The sequence below is a fragment of the Lucilia cuprina genome, chromosome 5 (genome assembly GCF_022045245.1).
Source record: "Lucilia cuprina isolate Lc7/37 chromosome 5, ASM2204524v1, whole genome shotgun sequence".
NCBI classification, from domain to species: Eukaryota; Metazoa; Arthropoda; class Insecta; order Diptera; family Calliphoridae; genus Lucilia; species Lucilia cuprina.
The window spans coordinates 21,414,115-21,438,307 of NC_060953.1; the positions used below are offsets into that span (position 1 = coordinate 21,414,115).

At 31.5% G+C, this 24,193-nt stretch overlaps 2 protein-coding genes across 3 annotated transcripts; one reads left to right on the plus strand and one right to left on the minus strand.

The window, feature by feature from the left end:
* Window positions 1-9,928: 9,928 nt before the first annotated feature.
* On the minus strand, window positions 9,929-23,558 carry LOC124420427. 2 transcript variants are annotated; one of them, XM_046953145.1, is made up of 6 exons: window positions 12,318-12,725; window positions 11,896-12,023; window positions 11,257-11,528; window positions 10,856-11,064; window positions 10,454-10,802; window positions 9,929-10,393 (listed from the first exon to the last, which is right to left on the minus strand). In XM_046953145.1, the coding sequence occupies exons 3-6, from the start codon at window positions 11,357-11,359 to the stop codon at window positions 10,254-10,256; spliced, it is 801 nt and encodes a 266-aa protein (XP_046809101.1). In that variant the 5' UTR covers window positions 11,360-11,528; window positions 11,896-12,023; window positions 12,318-12,725; the 3' UTR covers window positions 9,929-10,253. The 2 variants fall into 2 exon arrangements, with proteins under 2 accessions (XP_046809101.1, XP_046809100.1); XM_046953144.1 differs by lacking the exon at window positions 12,318-12,725 and adding an exon at window positions 23,084-23,558 and having other exon boundaries at window positions 11,257-12,023.
* Window positions 22,351-22,722, plus strand: LOC111688583. The gene has a single exon (XM_023451095.2). It carries the CDS (start codon window positions 22,351-22,353, stop codon window positions 22,720-22,722), a length of 372 nt encoding a protein of 123 aa, XP_023306863.2.
* Window positions 23,559-24,193: the final 635 nt, after the last annotated feature.

Here is a 24,193-nt window from a genome sequence, read left to right on the forward strand (position 1 = left end):
ATTTCGGGATAAGTCCGGTGCTGTTGCCGAAACAACAGATACCCCACAGAGAAGTGACGTGGGACTAAGCGTTGGAAATGAGTTGGTATTAATTGTACATGGTACGGGTTGAATGTGGGGTACGGCGGGAGTAAGAACAATGTCTTCGGCTTATTTGATGGATTCAGAGGCCATCCAATGGTTTAGAAATTAGATAGCCTGAGTACTACAGCAAAGTGCTTGTGCATGGACCGGTCAAAGTCAATGTACAAAAATTACCACCTGGGTTCTTCACTGAAGGATAAAGGGGCGATGGTAGACCGTTCTCAAGTCTACCCAGTGGATGAAAAAAACCACCGTGAAATAAGGGCGTCAAGGCAGGTGCGTTAAAACTCTCGACATTCATACTCTTTTCACGAAGGTGAAGGGTATAAAAATACGATGTTCTTGATTATTTAGTTTATTTTAAATTTATTTTATTTTTTATATGGGGCATTTCACGTCAAGTGAACCAACTTTTGAAATTTGCACCATAGTCTATTGGATAGTAATTCAGACACAATTTTTCAACAAGATCGCTCGTGAACTTTCTAAGTTAGAGGCGGTCAAAATTTGACATTTTGGCCATGCAGGTTTTTTATCATCCATGTAACTTATTAGATACCTTTAGATAGCTATTTATGCAATCTTTCAAAAAAAAAAATTAAAAAAATTTAATAAAATATTTTTGATTTTTTTTTTAAATCAAAAACATTTTTGACTTTTTTTTCAAAATGGGCCCTTTTTATTTTTTTTAAGAAAGATTAAGTCTCTTCCTAAGCGACATATATGGTCGCTTAGTGGGATGCGAGTGGGATATCTATCAAAACACATATGCTTTCTTCTGAGCAAAAAAAAATTAAAAAAATTTTTAATTTTTGTTTTGTTCAGAAGAAAGCTTATGTGTTTTCCTTTAACACCCTTTTTGTCGCTTAGTGGGATGCGAGTGGGTTATCTATAAAAAAATATTTTGTAACTCAAGACATACAATTTTTTACTTTTTTTTTTGAAAAATCAAAAACCTCTTTGACTTTTTTTCTCAAAAGAAAGCTTAGGACTTTTCCTTTAAAACCTTTTTGGTCGCTTAGTGGGATGCGAGTGGGATATCTATCAAAAAAAATATTTTGTAATTCAAGATTTAAATTTTTGAATTTTTTTGCAAAATCAAAAACTTTGTCGACTTTTTTTAAAAAAATGAATCCATTTTTTAAGTTTTTTTGCTCAGAAGAAAGCTTATGTGTTTTCCTTTAACACCCTTTTTGTCGCTTAGTGGGATGCGAGTGGGATATCTATAAAAAAATGTTTTGTAACTCAAGACATACAATTTTTTACTTTTTTTTGAAAAATCAAAAACCTTTTTGACTTTTTTTCCAAAATGGACTCTTTTTTTATTAATTTTTTTTTCTGAAAAGAAAGCTTAGGTCTTTTCCTTTAAAACCTTTTTGGTCTTAGTGGGATGCGAGTGGGATATCTATCAAAATAAATGTTTTGTAACTCAAGACAAAGGTTTTTAAATTTGCATTATTTTAATTTTTTTCATATTTGTGTGTAAACCTTAAAAATTAAACTTACGCAGAGAAACTAGACACATTAGCCTTTCCGATGGTATGTAACATACTCAACTAAAATTTCATAGCCTCGATACTGTAATACCCATAATATGTTAACCTCAGGAATAAAAATTACTTTTTTTCTATGGAAATGTTGAATAATTTAATTTTGTTATTTATTTGTAATAATAATTAATTTAATATATAATAATAATAATAAAAAGATGAATAATTTAGTAAAATTTAATCTTAATAACAATAGATCATTTTATGTAATAACTATTTTTACACTTAATTTATGAAGTTTTTAAATTTTCAAATATCTATACTTTTATCCTCCTTATTTGTCACCTTTATTAGCTGCTTTTTTTTGTCAATCCTTTCTTGGCGTTATTAGATTCAGCTACTGATTTCGCTGCTGGCTTCTTTTTTCGCTTTGGAAAGAAATCGCATTGAGTAGATGCAGAAAACTTTTTTAATTTGAGTCTTCCATCGACAAGCGGTATGAAAGCATGGTATTGAGCAGTGCCATCGATTGTTACCGCAGCATCGAATCTGCTCTTTAGTGTTTTCAATTTTTCCTCATGATCCTCTTTGCTACTAAAAACTATTTTAGTTTCTTTACAATAATTCTTTGCCCAATGGAATAAAGCAGTCGCATCTAAGATGCGATCCTGATGAGAGCACTGGAGGCTATACTTTTTTTTGGGGCAACTGATATTTTATCAATGAAAATCACGTGCGCTGAAAACTACCTCTAGGATTGACTAAAAAAGGCGCAAGATACAAAAGTCAGAAAAATTTTGAGGGTGGAAAATTAATAGCGGTCGGCCTCATATTGCACCCCTCCAGTGGCTATTATCGGTCAGTTGTTGTGGTTTTTATTTTAAAGGTTTTAGAAACACTTACACACAAATATGAAAAAAATCAATTTAAAAACATTTGTCTTGAGTTACAAAACATTATTTTGATAGATATCCCACTAAGCGACCAAAAAGGTTTTAAAGGAAAAGACCTAAGCTTTCTTTTGAGAAAAAATTAATAAAAAAAGAGTCCATTTTGGAAAAAAGTCAATAAGGTTTTTGATTTTTCCAAAAAGAAAAAAATTGTATGTCTTGAGTTACAAAACATTTTTTATAGATATCCCACTCGCATCCCACTAAGCGACAAAAAGGGTGTTAAAGGAAAACACATAAGCTTTCTTCTGAGCAAAAAAGCTTTCTTAAAAAAGTAAACAAAGGGCCCATTTTGAAAAAAAAGTGAAAAATATTTTTGATTTAAAAAAAATCAAAAATATTTTATTAAATTTTTTTAATTTTTTTCGAAAGATTGCATAAATAGCTGTCTTAACTATTTGGGACACATTTTGCTAAGAACAATAGGTAATAAGTTACATGGATGAGAAAAAACATGGATGCATGGCCAAAATGTCATATTTTGACCGCCTCTAACTTAGAAAGTTCGCGAGCGATCTTGTTGAAAAATTGTGTCTGAATTACTTTCCAATAGAACAAACTATGGTGCAAATTTCATCGGAAGACATCGATTTCAAAAGTTAGTTCACTTGACGTGAAATGCCCCATATTACATAATATGATCTATGCAGGTTTACATACTTCCTGGTAGTGTTTCTTTAGAGATAGACTGTTCTTAATATGCATGCCTAGACATTTTAGGGATTTGATTAGCAAGTGGTGTGTTTTGAATCTTTGTCTTTGGTTCTAGTCTAGCTCCCTTGGCCTCATACATGACCATGTTTTTTTTGTCTATTTGAATGTAAGATTGAGTTATTTAAGCATAGAAAAAAACTGATTGACTTTAATCTGCAAATTATCACAAGCTGCACAAAATTCCTTATTGTTTGAAACCATTATGAAATCATCGGCAAATTGAAAGAGATGTGTGCTATCATTAGTAATGTTATGTAAATCCTTGGTGAAAATATTAAATATAGTCGGACTTAAACTTCCTTGGGGTTACCCATTAGAAATTTAATTTTTTTTTCATCGCCCAGTACAAGATATCGCCGTTCCAAAAATTTCATGATACAATTAGTTATATAAATTGGAAAAAAATTGGCTAAGACAGTTTATATCAACACAATCTTATGCCTTTGAAATATCCAGATATAAAACAATTAGACCGCAAGGGTATCCTACTAAAAGGATAACGGGATTTACAAACCCGTGGACCCTAGTATATCAAAATGCAGAATAATAAAGAAAACCTTACGGTGCAGGAACTAATAACTGCAGTACCGTCTGCTTCGGAGGGTGTGCAAACGGGCACCCAGTCGTCGAAATCAAATTACCGTAATACTTCACCGGTGGCTAACTTTGCTGGAAGAGTAGATAATACTACAAGTCCCAATAAAAACAGAGTAGATAGATCATTTGGTAATAGTTTGAAAACACCACCTAGGGTAAATAATATACCCACAAAGGTTACAACAGAAGAAATAAATAATCGGACACCACCCAGTGTTAACAATATGTCCGCAAAAGTACAAATGGAGGACGAAACTAATATGCGTCTAAAGATGCATCAAATCGAAGAGGAAAAGGCTTTTATTGATCTGGGAAATAAACTGAGCATAATAAATTCAGTAGCAGTAAGCTACAAAAATACTCTCAGAACAATTCAGGTTAACCTGGTATACGTCATGGCTCTCTATCAACAAATTAGAGAGTATAGAGATGCTATTGCTAATAATACCAATCAAAATACTGAAAATATAAGCATGCAAATAGTTGAGGCAAAGGACACTCAAACTTCCAAAACTAAGAATTATAATCTTGAAAGTGCCGAAGATATAAGCCAGATAATAGTCCAGGAAAAAGATAACCAATCTGATCCCTCAACTCCCAAAATTATAATCGATAATTCCGAAAATAGAGGCAAACTGTTGCCATCTGCTTTTAAGTATTCTGGGAGATGATGTCACAATTCGCTCAACAACCCAAAATGTTAATATTGATATTAGAGACATGGATGAGTCTGCCGAAGAGGAGGAAATAATAAATGCCCATGAAGGCTGCTTCTGAGCAATTAGCCAAAAAATTTGAAAATCCTAAATGATCAAGGACATTCTGTGTTACAAATAGAAGAAATCAAATTAAAAGACATGACTAAAATTCTCTAGGTTAACCTAGGCAATAGAAGACAAGCCCAAGATCTAGTGATAAACCAAATGTCAGAAACAAGCATAGATATATCAATTATAAGTGAACAATATAAAAATCCGATTCACATGTATGGTTCGAAGATGCGAAAAAACGGTCAGCAATATTAATATATAACAGAATTTTACTATAGATGATATCTGCGAACAAAATGAATATTTCGTATACGCCACGATAAATGGTATTAGGATTTACAGCTGCTACTTTCCGTCTAGCATTAATATTGAGAACTTTACAGAACACTTACAAAAACTAAATATAAGTTAAGAACAGCTAAAAGAAGAGTCATAATTGGAGGAGATATTAATAGCAAATCCCCTGAATGGAATGCAAAAACACTTGACAAAGGAGGAAAAATTGTTAGTGAAATGATTGCCTCGTTGGGTTTAATTATATAATGGTGGAAACAGTGCAACTTTTAGTAATGCTAGAGGTTCTAGTATAATTGACATAACATTTGGAAGCACTGATCTATATAATGATGAAATGATAGGAAAGTACTGGAAAATTTCACGTTGAGTGATCTCCAGTAAATAACCTTTAACGTTAACAAGAAAAACATGGCAAAATATATCGACGTAAATCTTCCCAGGTGGAATGTAAGAAAGTTAAATGCAGACAAATTCATAAACACCATGCAACAGAAAAAACAACAGACTCGCTGAAAAAATCTTCAAAAAGTGCTGTAATGCTAGTATGCCAATTGTAAGAAAATATTACGAAAAGAAAGGCCCAATCTTTTGGTGGACACCGGTTGAGACACTTAAACTGCGTGCTTACATGCACGAAGAATCGCTACCCGTAACCAACAAAATAAAACTCTTACAGAAGAGTACAGAAAGGCGAGAAAAAAACTTAGAAACTAAGATGGCTATCGTGGCCATCACTACTACTAAATACATATAACAGATATTTTAAGAGCTGTATATTCCTGAAATGCTGGAAAATGCAAAAGTTAGTACTGTTACTTAAAGGCACAAAACCATTAAACGAACCCAATTCAAATAGACCTCTTGCATGATTATCGTTTAGACTGGTGGAAGAAATATATAGTCTAGGCGGTTTGTCGCCAAAACAATATGGGTTTCAAAAAGGAAAAAGTACGGTAGATGCTATAATAGACGTAACAGATATCGCATTATCATCAAAAATGTCAAAAGATTTAATACTGTGCGATGGAAAGTAGCTCTAAACTCCTGCAAACAAACAGGCATAAATTCTTTAATTTATTAAAATACTGGAATAAACAAAATATGATGTCACTGCTGGTGTTCCACAAGGATCGGTCCTTGGAATATTATGTACGATGGCCTCCTTAACACGAATTTCCCAAAAAGTGCTCATATCATTGGATAAACATATGACGTAGCATTATTAATATCACAAACACTAGAAATTATTGCAAATAAACAGATGTGGCTTGTAGAAAATGGCCTCAAACTAGCTGGAAAAAACAGAAGCAATATTAATTACAGATCGCAGAGTATTTAAGATTCTGGAGATCAGAATACAAGATACATGTACAAACCATTAAAAATAAGGCTTTGGAAAAAGCAAATGTACTGAGAGCGATTATGCCCATCAAGAATGGTCCAAAAGACTCCACAAGAAGACTAATGAAAAGCGTGATTCATTCACAGATGTTATATGCTGCTCCAGTATTTGCAGCCGCAATAAAAAAGTAATGTATCTATAAGATATTGTTAAAACCGCACCTTGCTGGTATCCCACCCTCCTTATCCTATAAAGGGAAGAAATATGGAAGAGGCTTAATACAGAAAATAATGGTAGAAGCGCTGCTTTTATTAGAATAATAAAAAGTGAAGCTCGAGATAAACTTCTGAGGAAATGGCAAGAACGCTGGGATAACGAGGAAAATGGCAGATGGACTCATAAACTAATACCACACATTACAAGTTGGATTAAACGAAAACGTGGTAAATTGAACTATTACTTGTTACAGATAATGACAGGTCATGGTTATTTTAACTCATATCTGATGCGTTTTAAAATTAGAGATAATACTGATGACGACAGCGCTGAACATGTAATATTTCACTGCTCTAAATGGAATTTTGTAAGATCATCTCTATACGAAGAAATTGGGATTACACTATAACCAGAAAATGTAGTTGCCGAAATGATAAAATCGAAAAGAATATGGAAGTTATGCAAAAATTACATTATTCGAATAATGAACTGTCGATGCCACCGAAACTCCGAACCCCTAATCTCATACGAGGACGGTGGAGTAGGAACTTTGCAAAGATAATGTCAACTTGTCAATAAACCATCCAACCCGATGAAATGCAAAAGTGGTGCCGGGTTGGGTTGGTGAGATATCGTGGGGTCACTAGTTGGTAGAAAACCATCATTTAGCAATTCTTCAAGGCGAGATTTAATAATTTAGTTATTGACCTTCAAAAATACCGATAGTAAAGCAATTAGTCTAAAATTGGTGAAATTGTTTAGGTAATTATCGTTTTTTGGGCATAGGGACAATTTTGATAGATCTCCACACTGCATTCATTCCATTGAAGGTTAAGTACATTTAAAATCAGATTTTGTCTTAATCGGGAGTTTTTTTAACATTTCATGTTGTCTAAACCTGCCGTAGATGGTTTTTTCTAAACCTCCAGGGTGTTGAGAATTCATTCATATATGGTGGGGAGGTGCTGATCGGATGATGGAGATATTAGTAACTTGAGCTTTGAAATGTTGCAGAAATTTCCCATCGTTTTCCCTTGAGCATTTAGAAATATTCGCTGAATAATTTGTACACCCTTTCAGAAATTTGTACAAAGATTAAGATTTGGGAAATTCGCAGAGAGTACTGATTGTTTTGCCTTTTTTATTCAATTTTTAAAGATTTTGATTACCAGAATAAAGTTCTCCGCATTTGTAGTGGGCTTGTATGAATTAAAAGATCATTTTTGGGTCTTGTTAGGTTTGGCTTTATATGTAGACTTTTTGAAAGCTTCGGATATTTTTTTATTAATATCTTCAAAATTTAGCATGAAATTTGTATTGTTTAGGTTTTCAGCTAGTTTACGTTTAGAGAGAAATTTTGGGAAGTCCAGTATATTGTTTTGTATTGAAATTAATTATATGAGTTTATTATTTTATGTGAAAAATGCATTTGAGATGATGTTAACGACAAGTCAAGTACCGTGCCAAGATCGAAAGTAACATTTTTATCATTAAGTAGTCAAAAAGAAGATTTAAAGAAAGATATAAAACTGCAGGTATAAAACTGCTTTCATTAGTTTTGTTGCTGTCTTGGCGAATTCTTGCTGAAGGTTCTGATTGTATGCTTACTTGAAAGTTGTTAAGGACGTTTAGCCTCTCAGTATAATTAATGTATTTTAATACAGTAGTGGGTTGTGAAGAGTTTATGGAAACAGGGTTAGCTTTTTCATGGAAGTGTTTGGGAACAGAGGCGGCCACTTTGATTCGGATTTTAGTTAGTCTTTAGTTAATATTTACATCCAACGAATCCGGATTATGTCTTGTTAGAGAAGGAAATGTATTCTCATAGCCTTCTTCACCTCAGATTTCATAATAATTGTGGGAAGGATATTTCTCCATAACATCTTTCCTAGACAGATTAGATATTGTCATAAACTCCCTAATTGATTTTTCAGAACTCCACTTTTTACATTTATGTGAATCTGACAATATATGATCCTTGGAGTTACATAGAAAGCATTTGGTTAAGAATTAAAAAAATTGCTCTAGCTAATACTCGGTGTGCATCGCTACCCCAATCGAAATTAAATACATAATAATCAAAAAAATAAATTTATTTAGTTACTAAATTAAAAAAATTTTCTTAAATGTTTATTATTATTTCTCATGATGACAATATATTTCATTTAAATTCTAAAATAATACATTAATGATCTTTTTATTTCTTACTTGCTAAATATTAATATAATTATTCTTAAAAAATTCTTATTCTAATGCCTTGGGATATACAATATTTTTTGTTTTACCCTCTACTATAAATAAAAAACCCACTTAACGATTTTGAAAATAGTTTTCCAGATTAACAATATGTTACATATGTGAGATGCCAAGCAAATTATTGCAAGTTCGCTAATTTCTATCTATAAAAAATTTGAATTATCTAACATTTTTCAAGATATAGAAAATTTTGTATTTAATTCAAATATGTTGTGCCAAGCCTCCCATTGAAAGTCCGACCGTTATTTTCTTAATGCTCACATGAATGTCAAAGTTATTCATATAAAATTTTAAGATTCTTGCTCTAATAGTTTCTTAGATATACGATTTTTTCTATTTAATCCATGTGGGGCTTTAAGCTCTCCAGATAAAAGTTGTATTAGTTTCTCAGATGAACGAATTTTTGTATTTAATTAATATGGGAGGTGCCGCTCTCATGGGTAGTCCGCCAATTTAATACCCAAAATGTTAACATGGATGTTAAAGTTATTCGGGTAAAATTTTAAGATTCTAACTGTAATAGTTTCCAAGATAAACGATTTTTTTATTTAATATATATGGGAGGTGCCACGCTCCCTAATGCTAGTCCGCCCACTTATACACTCAAAATATTATGTAGGTAAATTCAACTAAAAATTCATTATAAACAAATGAAATTTCATTTAAAAAACGGACTACAAACTTTTCATTTAAAACAAAGGAGTTTTTCAATTGTTTTTTAATGCTGTTTTTTTTAACTAGCAAATTACGTAAAAATGAATGATTTTTTCATTTATTTTAACTAACAAAAAATAAAGTACGAAACAGTAGAAAATAATGTTTTTTTCAGTAATTTTAACTGACAAAATTTTACCTACAGAAATATTTAAAACAACTGTTTTTTCAGTAATTTTTACTGACAATTTTTTACCTACAAAAACATTAGAAATTACTGTTTTTTTAGTTATTCAGTTTCAGTTATTTTTATTGAAGATTTTTACATATAAATTAAAGATACATATAAGTTAAAATAATGTTATTAAGAAATGATTAACACTAAATTGAAAATTGAAATTATAATGGTAATAGCGTAAATATGTACATACTACATATCTGTAGTCAATTAAAATTTCTTAGAATTATATTCACACATTTCATTTAATTTAAAAGTTGTTATGTGCTTTAAAAAATGCACTTATTGCTTTAAAATTATTTCCTACAACGTCAATTTGAAATAAAATTTTTTGTATAAATAACCAAAAGTTGATACATTTTATATTATAATTTAAATTGAAAACCTGATATATTTTAAAACAAAGCGCTAAAGCAGAAGCAATCGTGTCAGCCTTGTATATAATTTGGTCTACGACTACATGGATTGTATTTACACTAAATAAATTTTGTTTAATTAAAAGGAAAGGCGGTTGACAACTATATAAATCCACCTCAATGTCTTCTTCTAGGAACTTTATAGTGGACATCTGAGAATCCGCAATAGTTGGCCTACCAATATCTTTATGACATCTGTCTGGCTTTAAAACTCCATGAATTAAATAAATTAGTACTGCATCCTTTGAATCTGAAAATAGAACATTATTATTAATATTTGTCTATTTGTTTGATTCCACCGTTGGCATGTTTGTTCTCTATCCTGGAAATTATATTTCAAAAAAGATTTTATTTTGGAGGCATCTTGTTCTGAAAAATAAAAACATATTTTAATATCAATACATATTTTCACTATTTTTAATTTCATACCATTTCCCAGGAAATAAATTTTCTTTTCTATATATGGTATAGCCTTGGTAATGAGCTTGGCACTTGATTTCATAGCATTTTGATGCCTATAAAATAATTTACCCTTGGCCCTTTGGTGCTTCTGTTTTTCAAAATATACTTCCTCAGCTTCATTTGGAAATAGCTGATGAATTTGAGAGGCAAGATTTTTAAGTTTTTTTGAATCTAAATTTATATTTTTTGAAGCAAAAAAATCAATAATTGCTCTTCTTAATTTATTTTGCTCTAAATTTCCCAAATGACCATTCTTATCATAATATGATTTAAACTCGCAATAAATAGGATTAGTTATGAACACTTGATTTAAATTCTTAAAAAAAGAACTTTATTACATTTTATACCTTTTGTAACAAACAAACTTACATAATTTAAAGAACTTTCATCATTAGTAAAAATCGGGTTATTGCTTTCATTATTTAGGTTATTGGCAGATTTTTTCCATTCGGAAAACTTTTCAATAAATTGAACTTTTCTTCCTAGTTCTCGTAAATGATTAAAACTTCCAATTTCAAATAATTTGTCTAAGTAATATCGATCGAAACTTTTAAATTGGCTTAATGTAATTTTCTGCTCTGTAAGAGGAAAATACTAAAATACTCAGGTATGACTATATTAACGCACAGTGGTATAGAAAAGAAAAAAATAAACTTCCACGCTTAGTTCCATTTTAATGACACTTCACATGTATAGAGGAATTGCGATCAGTTTAAGTTTTGAGTAGTTTCTTTTCTACAGCACTATATAACGATTTTATTGAATTTTACCTTCTATAATCGGCATTACATATAAATAGTTATCAATATCAATGCTTTTTATTAAACTATGAAATTCGTCCTCTTTTGGTGCGTTAACGGCCTCTTTATCCATTGTGTTGTGGAATTGTTTTTATTAAATTATCTTTATTATTCTATTGTAAACTTCTTTATTCTTACAGCTCTTTGTCCATTACATAAATGCAAAATATTAAATGAAAATCCTACAATATCACGAATAGGAACAATTGATAATGATGTTGGTACGTCATCAATAAAATATCCTACAATATTTGGACTAAAATTGAGCTTAAAATTTCTTTTCGCATACAATATATTGCAATTTGAATCACAGTACAAAATTTCTTTAATTTTGAAAGCATCTAATAAGTGTTCACTATTTAATCGAGCAACATAAAAATTAGATTTGCAGGTAGTTCCATTGTGTGAAATAGATTTTAAGCTTACAATCTCAAGGTGTTTTAAATTTTCATTTTTTAAAATAATTTCGTTGTAATTTGATTGAATCCTTTCATCTTCTTTATAAAATACATCATTGCAATAACTTTTTTTGAAGAAAATTTTGTATGCAAATTTAAATTGAAATTTAATTGCTGCTGATAAAATGAAACATTTTCGACTATTACATACATTGGCATACGACTTCAATTCTTTATGTTTAGCTTCAAACATAAAATTGGAAAAACATCTTAATGGTCCGGATGCTTTGATAACGGTTGGATAATGAGTAAGAAAATGATGTTTGGGCTTTAAAGTCTCTGCAAATATTTTGATAAACATGGTATTATGTGTAATGAACGGTTTGATAATTTTTACAAAACTTATAATTTTCCAAATTTTTCTGTAATATTTTGTTTAAGCTTATATATATATGTCTTAAAAGTTTTGAATTATAAAACTCTTGTTTTATTATTACAAATAGTTCACTGTATTCAGTTTGGTTTACTTTAAACATATTTATTTGTAGAAGATTATGCACAATATTTTTTTTGAAGTTGCCACTCAATCTCTACATAACTATTTGACACTTACTCAAGTATTTGTCAACTCACCCAATTAAAATAACTTGCAAAAAAAAATCATATCCGTTTCTCGTTCATTTTGTTGAAAGTCGTGGCTCTGGAAAGATTTATTACAATTGTAGACTGCACAGTATATCCAATTTTGAAGATTTGCAACATTTGTATGTGCAGTAAAGTAATTTGGTGCATCGGCAATTATTGAGGATTTTGGAGAAGAAAAGTTTCCTCCAATCGTTGTACTCCATAACACTTTTGGCACATTGGAATCGGGTACACTAGTGTGGAAATTTTAAACTTAACACCCGTTTTATTAAATATTATAAATTTGGGAGGAATCTGACATCATAAGTTCTTTTTAAAACACCACAAATTTAAAAATTTTTGAAAAACAATTCTCATTAATTTGTTTAATTTTGTATTTTCTTTAAAGATTATTTCATTCAATTTCATTGCAATAATTGTTCTTTTGTGGGTATATCAAGCAACTGTATTTTTATGAGGGCGGTAGCAGCGCATTTGTTTTCGAACTATTAAATGCATGAAATCGGAGATAAAGAAATGTCGTACAACAAAGTTCGATCAGTTGGTTCCCAAGTTCTCTCCCACAATTGAGCAACAAACTCCTACATACAATTACGAAACACATAAGTATACCTCATCATCAGAACCCCCTAATTTTGTTTGAATATTCACCAGTTGTGGACAAAACTTTTAAGATTATAATTTATTTGGTTTCCATTCAGTATTCATATCTAAAAATATTGCTTATTATTATTCTATCAGATTTAAACTTTCCCGACCACAAACAAATTTTTAACATTCTGCAAAATTAAAATTAAGATCATAAATTTAACACTTTCATGGAAATCATCATATATACATTCAATTCAATAATAAGATTAGCTAAACTAACCTATACTACTGCACACAATAACATTTCTAAGCAATAACAGCATTTCCGCTTCATTAAGTAAATGTCTTGCTAATCAAAAATCACCATTTGTAAAGTCAAAAATTTAATTTTTTTCTAGTTATCAACCTATCCAAGAATATAGAACTGTCAGTTTATTCCTTTTAGCTTATCTATCATGTTGTTGTAAATTGCTTATAAAGTTTGTTTTTATACCTTTAGCTGTTAAGTATATTTTTCTTACCAATGTATTTGTATGGTTTGAGAGCATTCAAACCATTTTAGTCTTCTGCGAAAAAAAAACTAAATCACTAATTAAACATAAATTTTTGGGTTCAAGGTTAGGAAACTCTGACATGCATTAATAATATCATTTGAACAAAATTTTAGCAATAATCACACCAACAACATCATAACATCGATCTCTTGGAGGCCTTCACGTCATCGAACATTGCACAGTGGGGCAGAATGGAAATTTTTTGGAAATAAATCTGGCATTTCTAAACGGCTGATCAGATCGGGATAAAATTTGGCGTGAGCGTAGCCAAGGAGTATTCGAGTTTAAGTTTTGAAGATGAACCCCGCAGATGCCCCAGGGACGGGACGGCGGCTCAAAGTAGGGTACCTACGACATGTAAAATTTTTAAACTCGTGCCATTTTTTTGTTTTTCACCCAAATACCAAATTTTTATATTTTCTGAAAGCGCTCGACGAGATCTTGAAAAAACATGCTTGGACATACTACTTATCTCTTATAATATCGGAGTTATAGGCATTTAGTGATACAAAATTTACCATACCTTGGTCCGCCTTTTTTTGAATACCGGGCGTAATTTTTTTCTTGTTAGTTAGACAACAAAATTTCCAATAATATACAAAAAATTTCAGGTCAATATCATTTACAGATCCAAAAATATACGTTTTTTAATTTAAAAATAAAAAATTTTAGATTTTTGCCGTTTTTTTTGCCCAAAATGTGTCTTAACTCTTTTATTAATAAAATAAAATTTTCTTTAAGAACATATAACAATTTTATAATTTTCTAAAAGGTATCTTTACGCAGAACGCTTTGGCGTAAAAAACTTGTCCTATTTTTTGAAAATGTTGCCACTGCGTCCTTCCGAATATGACCTATTTTTTATCAAAACTTCAACTTTGGGCGACATGTTCTAAAATCCCAAAGCTGGGATCAGAAAACTGAAAGCAGTTTTGGAAACCTCAATATGTATTCTATTTACTCCAAAAGTATTTTCCCTGAAAGAAATGTGGACCCTATGGGCAAAAATGTAAAAAATCCCAATTTTGGGATTTTCATTCCTATTTTTGGGAATTGCGGGATGCCCTTTGACCTTTTCAATTTTTTTTTGCATTTTCTTATTTGAAATGACAAATTTAACAAGCGTTGAAGATTTCATTGAGTTTTGTTCATAAATAAAGATTTTGTCATATATTACATATTTGTTAAATTTCTAAAAGTATGATTTATATCAAAATTTTAATAGGGTCGCAGATAGCTACAACAATTTTGTCCATATTTATCCCTTAATATCTTTTTTTAGTTAGATATGGAAATTCTCGACCCTTTACAAAAAATTTTAAGCCAATATCTCAATTACATTCAAAAATATGTTCATTTAAACCTGTGTCCTTTAATTTCATATTTTTCATATTTTAGTATTAAATATGATAGAACATGTTTAAATCTTATATTTACCTATTTTCTATTTGTCTGCTTAACCTTATAATTGAAAGGTCATATTATGCTTAAATTTTTAGAAATTTATAACTATTTTTTACCTAAATTTTTTGACAGATGATTTCGTTCTGTTTCGTTTATGATCATGTAGGTAAAAATATACAGGTAATGATAATTTCGATTCATTCATAAAAAGAAATATCAATGACTGAATTACAGGTTATAGTAATATAGTCCTAAATGTTAATAGGTAGACAGTTCGTAATTTTTTACTTTGGAATACCTGTATCGGAAATGACAAGAATTGGTATATAAGTAAACTTCTCAGATTTTAAGTACCATATTTAATAAATCTACAATAAAGATTACATTAAAGTACGAAGAGTTGTGTTCCGTTTTATGGAGTGTATCTTCAAAAGGGCCAGAAAGAATTGAAGACATTTCAAATTATATAAAAACTACATATAGTAGAAAAAGACAAAACAGGCATATCAAAAATTGAAAACTTTTTGATGTAAAAAGTAAGTCTGTGGATGGAAATCAAAAGAAATTTCGATTAAAATTTTGTTGTTGGATGGAAACTACTACGGAAATCTCAACTTACAACACATCAGCATGAGTGCCTTGCAAGTCATACGAAGACTTATGTTCAAGGTCAAAAAAAAGAGGGTACACAAAAACTTTTTTCAATCTCAAATGAGGAAATTGCTGATACATTTGAAAAAGGAAAACCAACCTATGGATGCCGTACATATTGCAACTATTCTTCCTAATGCATCACCAAAACGACTTAAGCGAATTGTGGAAAGTATACCAACTCCATGGGGATGTGACGGTTTATCAGCACTTCCAGAATACAAACAAGCTTGTGGAAGTCGGACATTAGCAGACTACAAAAGTGTATTTATGTCATCATTAGTGCCATTACGAATTCGTTCATATTCCCTTAATCCATCATCGTCAAGCATCCGAAATTCATTTGAAGATATATGGATCAATACAACTCCGGGCTCAAAAAAATTTTTGTAGACCTATTGGATTTGAATATATAAAGGAGTCAAAGAAAACAACAAAAGATTTAGTGGAATATTTAAAAGATAAAATAAATGCACTGGAGCCCATTTGCATAAAAATAAAGGAATTCTCTATTAACGTATCATATCAGCTAAGCTTAACAATGATTGATGGAAAGGTCAGCAATGCCATAACACTTCTTCCTTCTGGAGATGCTCAATATGTAATGAGAAAAAGTCGCAATTCTCAAATATAAACAAAAGCAGAAGTATTACTGAATTTCACCACTTCATGCCAGAACACGATTTTTGGATTACTTTTTACACATAGCATACGACCTCAAATATAGAAGTGTGCCAGAGAATCTTACTAAATCAACAAAAAATAATGAAGAATTGAAAGAACTGAGAGCTGCGGAAAAAAGCAGAATCCAAGAAGAATTTAAAATTCAGATGGGATTAAACATCGACAAACCACTTCCAAGTTGCGGTAGTACAAATGACGGTAATACGGCGAGAAGGTTTTTTCGTGATTTTGAAATTACTTCAAAAATAACTGGAATCGACAAGGAGTTGCTTCGAAGAGTTAACACTATTTTAATGGCACTGAATAGTAAACATAAAATTAATGGAAATCGATTTGGGGAATATACATCTGAAATTTCTAAATTACTTGTATCTCTGTATCCATAGAGGGAACTAACACCAACAGTACACAAAGTATTGTGTCATGGTCAAATAATAATTGAATCGAATATTCTTCCACTTGGAGAGTTAACAGAAGAAGCCCAGGAAGCGATGAATCGAGATTTTAAGCATGTTCAACTTTTCAGCTCAAGAAAATGCTCCAGGCAATCACAGAATGAAGATATTTTTAATAGTTTACTTCTATCTTCTGATCTTGTTCTTTCAACTATGCGAAAAAGATGGATTTGTTATGAAACTCTATCATCTCAAAACGAGGAAGATTTAAAGGACTTATATTACCTTCTGGATATGTATACCGATATGACAGATTAATTTATAGAAAATAAGTAGTGTTAGGAATTAACTATATAAGTAGGTTGTAAGAATTAATTGTATTATGTTTAAGATAAACAGTTCAAATAAAAAAAACTATTATACTAACTGATGATATTGTATTAAATTGTGTTTTATATTTCGGTGGGCGGGAAAGGTGGTTTGTGGGGTGATTCAGGTGTTGTTGTGCGTGGCTCATAATAAAATTATATTTTTTATTGTATATACAATGTTATAGTCTTTAATAAAATAATTAACTAAATAATTTTTAAAAATTGTCCAAATATTTTATTCAACACAAAATGTATGTTCTGTCTGTCATACTTAATACTAAAATATGAAAAAGATGAAATTGAAGGACACAGGTTTAAATGAACATATTTTTGAATGTAATTGAGATATTGGCTTGAAATTTTTTGTAAAGGGTCGAGAAGTTGCATATCTAACTAAAAAAAGATATTAAGGGATAAATATGGACTAAATTGTTGTAGCTATCTGCGACCCTATTAAAATTTTGATATAAATCATAGTTTTAGAAATTTAACAAATATGTAATATATGACAAAATCTTTATTTATGAACAAAACTCAATGAAATCTTTTACGCTTGTTAAATTTGTCATTTCAAATAAGAAAATGCAAAAAAAAAATTGAAAAGGTCAAAGGGCATCCCGCAATACCCCAAAATAGGAATGAAAATCCCAAAAATGGGATTTTTTACATTTTTGCCCATAGGGTCCACATTTCTTTCAGGGAAAATACTTTTGGAGTAAATAGAAAACATATTGAGGTTTCCAAAACTGCTTTCAGTTTTCTGATCCCAGCTTTGGGATTTTAGAACATGTCGCCCAAAGTTGAAGTTTTGATAAAAAATAGGTCATATTCGGAAGGACGCAGTGGCAACATTTTCAAAAAATAGGAATAGGTTTTTTACGCCAAAGCGTTCTGCGTAAAGATACCTTTTAGAAAACTATAAAATTGTTATATGTTCTTAAAGAAAATTTTATTTTATTAATAAAAGAGTCAAGACACATTTTGGACAAAAATAAAACGGCAAAAATCAAAAAATTTTTGAATTTTTATTTGTAATAAAGTTATGTTAGGAAATCAGGAATGCATGATTATTACAAACTGTAATCATTGTTTCCATCGACTTTGTATTGATCAACTTTTTTCAAATAATGCAGAATGCCCTACGTGCAAATTGCCCTGCGATTTGGCTAGTTTGAAAATTCATAATTTGAATAATGTTCCTAAATCTACATTTCGAGGTCGTCCTAGAGGAGCTATGGTAGGAAGACCAAATACACGTAGTCAAAGTAGAAACCTTATTCAAGACACTCAACGCTCTTTAATGGAATCTAGTACTGGAAACATTGAAGAAGATCAAGCTAGAACCCCTATGGAAACTTTTCCTACAACACCAACTAATTCTCAAAACTTAAATACCCGACAAAACTTAGCAAGATCCAATCGACGAGACAAAGAAATAATATAGATTACGACCAGTTGAATAATATGATTGAGAATACTCTAACAAGATTACTTTCCAATTTGAATATCCTAACAAATCAACACTTTCATTGTAATCCTAATGGCAATTCACCTCTAAATGAAATACCACAGAATCCTAATTTAAGATCCAATCAAAATTTTTACAATTTTAGTCCAAATATTAATAGGGAAACGGAACAAAGAAATGAAAATGCTTTCAATAACGTACCTAACTCTAGAGATAGAAATATTATTCCAAGTTCACAAAATTTAAATAGTTTTAATATGGCTGCTGAAAAAGTTACTTTTATCATACAGAGTTGGAGTTTACGATTCGACGGTTCATCTTCCGGTTTAAATATTGATGAATTTCTCTATAGAGTTCGATCTCTCACTAACGATCATTTTAGCGGAAATTTTACACCAATATGCAAGAATTTAAATATTCTTCTAAGCGGCAAGGCCAAAGAATGGTATTGGCGCTATCATAAAAGAGTAGGTAATATCGATTGGACAGATTTTTGTGAGGCAATTCAATGCCAATATAAGGATTTTAAGTCATCTTATGATATCAAAGAAGAAATTCGAAATCGCAAACAAAAAGTAGGAGAAACTTTTGATTCCTATTTTGACGCAATTTCTTTCATAATGGACAGGTTGCCATCTCCAATCCCCGAAATGGAGTTAATTGAAATATTAACAAGAAATTTGCGACCTGAAATACGTCAGGAAATACAATACATACCTGTACATTCTATTCCGCACTTGCGTAAACTTGTACAGATGCGTGAGTTATTTTTAAGCGAAGAACATGTTCGTAGAAATCTAGCCTTTCGTTCTCAAAATCCTATGGTTCCTCGCAGGCATATTGCCGAAATAAGTAAAGCAGATAATTTTGATAATTTAGATTATTCAAGCAATCCTAGTCATGTGGAGTTAATTCTATTCAAAATTCGGACAGAATAATTAGGTGTTGGAATTGCGACGAGCCTGACTATGTATGGGACGATTGTCTTAAGGAACGCACTATATCTTGTTATGGTTGTGGTGCAAAAAACACATATAAGCCACAGTGCCCAAAATGTTCGAATAGAAAGATTATTTTGTCAAAAAACTACAGGATTCTGGATCAGAAACAGTCGGAAAAGTAGTTAAAACTTGTGACAAAGATTCCAATCACATTTCGAATAGTTCTGACAAAATATATCTCCCGGAAATGTCCATAATAAAACCAGACTTTAACAAAAATACTAAAGTGACCTTAAAAATTCTCAGAAAAGATAATAATAACTATGAAACAAAAGGTATTTCAAAAATTATATATCCACACTTGTCATATCACGAAAGATTGCAAAATTATATTAGGAAACGTAATGAGATATTTCATAGTTCTTCTATAAATTCTATTAAAAAGCCCAAACCGAAACGATCAACTTTTCGTCTCCGTTCTTACTTTAAAATGCGTAAAATATGTAATAAGTTCTTAATTTCCACCATAATTAATAATCCAACAGATAAACGTTTTTATGCAAAAGTAAACTTTTTGACCTTTACCGAGTACGGACTTCTTGACACTGGTGCTAATATCTGTTGCATTGGATCAGATCTAGCAACATCAAATTTCACGTCATTTCCCAACTACCATAAATGTCGATCATCTGTTAAAACTGCAGACGGAAATTCACAAATAGTTGCAGGTTGGTTAGCCGTAGATGTAAGGTTCAAAGATCAGGAGCGAAATCTTAAACTATTCATTATTCCATCGATAACCCAAAGGTTAATTTTAGGCATTGATTTTTTGAATGCCTTTAATCTCATTCCCAATATTGTAGAGTCCATAGATATTGTAGATATGTCTGTAGCAAATTTGTCCGATAAACCTAATGAAAAGTCCGAAATGTTGTCTGTTAAAAATATAAAACCTGAACAAACTTCAGAAGAAATAAACTACCCTTTGACGTCGAGCCAAAAGCACCAATTAGACACTATTATTGCTTTGTTTCCTAATTTCGAGCAACAAGGTCTGGGAAGAACAAAACTCATTAAGCACGAAATAGACGTAGGCGAGTCCAAACCCATTAAACAACGTCTTTACCCAGTTTCTCCTGCTGTGGAGAAACTAATGTTTACCGAATTAGACCGCATGTTTGCCTTAGGGGTCATAGAGCCATCCCAATCTCCCTGGAGCTCACCCATGAGACTGGTGATCAAACAAAATAAGGTCAGGTTGTGCCTCGATGCACGGAAGGTCAATGCTGTGGCAAAGAAAGACGCATACCCTTTGCCGTCGATAGAGGGAATATTTTCTAGAATCCCAAAAGCAAATATAATATCAAAATTAGATTTAAAAGACGCATATTGGCAAATTGGCCTAACAGACGAATCAAAACCATTGACAGCCTTTACCGTACCCGGACGACCTCTCTATCAGTTAATCGACGAAATAATTCCCCCAGATCTTCGCAATGCAGTATTCGGCTACTTAGACGACTTAATTATTGTCTCGGAGGACTTTCCGACTCATCTATCAGTATTAGTGCGTGTGGCTAACCAGTTTCGTAAAGCAAATCTGACATTGAACATAAGTAAAAGCAAGTTTTGTGTAACTACGGTTCAGTACTTAGGGTATGTCATAGGCAATGGTGGCATAAAAACTGACCCCGATTTTGAAAAGAAATTTTACTTACACTGCGATGCCAGCAACTTTGGTATAGGCGCAGTGTTGATACAGTTAGACGACCAGGGAAATGAAAAACCCATAGCATTTATGAGCAAAAAGCTAAACACCGCTCAACAAAATTATAGTGTGACTGAGCGTGAGTGTTTGGCTGTCCTGGAGGCGATAAAGCGTTTTCGAGCTACCTCGAACTTCAGGAGTTCGAGGTCATAACGGATCATTCGAGCATTGTTTGGCTTATGAGGCAGCCAGAACTCACAGGTCGTTTGGCTGGATGGGTTTTCAAACTCCAACCATACAAGTTTACAATTAGCCACCGCAAGGGGAAAGAAAATGTTGTCCCGGATGCGTTGTCGAGGAGCTTAGGTGACGAAATATGTGCTTTATCTTTTTCAGAACCCGAAATAGATCTAAATTCGGCATATTTTGAAGATTCTGATTATACAAATCTTAAAGACAAAATCATGAATGAACCTTATAAATACCCTGATCTTAAAGTGAAAGATAAATTTGTTTATTTGAGAACTGAGCACTATAGTGGAAATGAAGAACAAGACAAAAATAGTTGGAAATTGTGGATACCTTTTAGGCTAAGAAAGAACGTAATTACTCGAGCACATGATGACCCTGTTTGTGCACATGGGGGAATGGTTAAAACCCTGGAATTGATTCGTCGGAGTTTTTTCTGGCCTGGCATGGTTAAGGATATGTAAGACTATGTAAGAAACTGCGAGACCTGTAGGACAAACAAAGCTCCAAACGTTACATTAAAACCCGAAATAGGAAAACAAATGATTTCTAGTCGTCCTTTTCAGAAAATGTTTATTTACCTTCTTGAACCGTACCCTAGGAGTAGATCGGGCTATATAGGACTTCTTATAGTTCTTGACCACCTGACCAAATTCCATTGGTTATTTCCCCTTCGCAAATTTACCTCCAAATCAATTGAAGATTATCTTAGGCAACAAATTTTTCATGTGTATGGTGTGCTGAAAGTATTGTGAGCGACAATGGGTCGCACTTCAAGGCCTTTTTAACAAGTTTTGGTATTAAACATACTTTTACGGCTGTTTACTCGCCCCAAAGTAATACGTCCGAGAGGGTTAACCGTTCGGTTATTGCGGGAATAAGATCTTATCTAAACAAGATCATAAAATGTGGGACGAGCATTTAAGCCAGATAAGTTGCGCATTAAGAAACTCCTATCAACAGTCAATTCACTGTACTCCATACCATGCTGTCTTCGGATTTGATATGGTCACTCATGGCACTACCTATGAAATCCTAAGAAACTTACGTTTGCTTAACGATCCTGCATATCAACTGTCTCGTGACGATAGTCTTAAATTGATTCGAGCCGATTTACAAAAACATTTAAAAACCGCATATGATACCAAGCAGAGAACCTATAACTTGCGTGTTAGACCTCAAACCTTCCAAACAGGACAAATAGTTTTTAGAAGAAAGTTTGAAAAGAGTAGTAGTGAGAAAAATTTCAATTTTAAATTAGCTCCACTGTTTATTAAATCTAGAGTGAAAGAGAAGGTTGGAAGTCACTATTATGTCTTGGAAGACCTTAATGGCAAAGTGGTTGGTACCTTTCATTCAAAAGATATACGTATCTGAGATTTTTAAATGAATTTTACCTATATTTGTTTACTGTGAAAACCTTTTTTTCCAGATAATTATGTTATGGTAAAACATCAGAATAACCTAGTTTGTAATGAACGGTTTGATAATTTTTACAAAACTTATAATTTCCCAAACTTTTCTGTAATATTTTGTTTAAGCTTATATATATGTCTTAAAAGTTTTGAATTATAAAACTCTTGTTTTATTATTACAAACAGTTTTGCCCTTCACTGTATTCAGTTTGGTTTACTTTAAACATATTTATTTGTAGTAGATTATACACAATATTTTTTTGAAGTTGCCACTCAATCTCTACATAACTATTTGACACTTACTCAAGTATTTGTCAACTCACCCAATTCAAATAACTTGCAAAAACAAAAAATCATATCCGTTTCTCGTTCATTTTGTTGAAAGTCGTGGCTCTGGAAAGATTTATTACAATTGCAGACTGCACAGTATATCTAATTTTGAAGATTTGCAACATTTGTATGTGCAGTAAAGTAATTTGGTGCATCGGCAATTATTGAGGATTTTGGAGAAGAAAAGTTTCCTTCAATCGTTGTACTCCATAACACTTTTGGCACATTGGAATCGGGTCCACTAGTGTGGATATTTTAAACTTAACACCCGTTTTATTAAATATTGTAAATTTGGGAGGAATCTGACATCATAAGTTCTTTTTAAAACACCACAAATTTAAAAATTTTTGAAAAGCAATTCTCATTAGGTTGTTTAATTTTGTATTTTCTTTAAAGATTATTTTATTCAATTTCATTGCAATAATTGTTCTTTTGTGGGTATATCAAGCAACTGTATTTTTATGAGGACGGTAGCAGCGCATTTGTTTTCGAACTATTAAATGCATGAAATCGGAGATAAAGAAATGTCGTACAACAAAGTTCGATCAGTTGGTTCCCAAGATCTCTCCCACAATTGAGCAACATACTCCTACATACAATTACGAAACACATAAGTATACCTCATCATCAGAACCCCCTAATTATGTTTGAATATTCACCAGTTGTGGACAAAACTTTTAAGATTATAATTTATTTGGTTTCCATTCAGTATTCATATCTAAAAATATTGCTTATTATTCTATCAGATTTAAACTTTCCCGACCACAAACAAATTTTTAACATTCTGCAAAATTAAAATCATAAATTTAACACTTTCATGGAAATCATCATATATACATTCAATTCAATAATAAGATTAGCTAAACTTACCTATACTACTGCACAAAATAACATTTCTAAGCAATAACAGCATTTCCGCTTCATTAAATGTCTTGCTAATCAAAAATCGCCATTTGTAAAGTCAAAAATTTAATTTTTTTCTAGTTATCAACCTATCCAAGAATATAGAACTGTCAGTTTATTCCTTTAGCTTATCTATCATGTTGTTGTAAATTGCTTATAAAGTTTGTTTTTATACCTTTAGCTGTTAAGTATATTTTTCT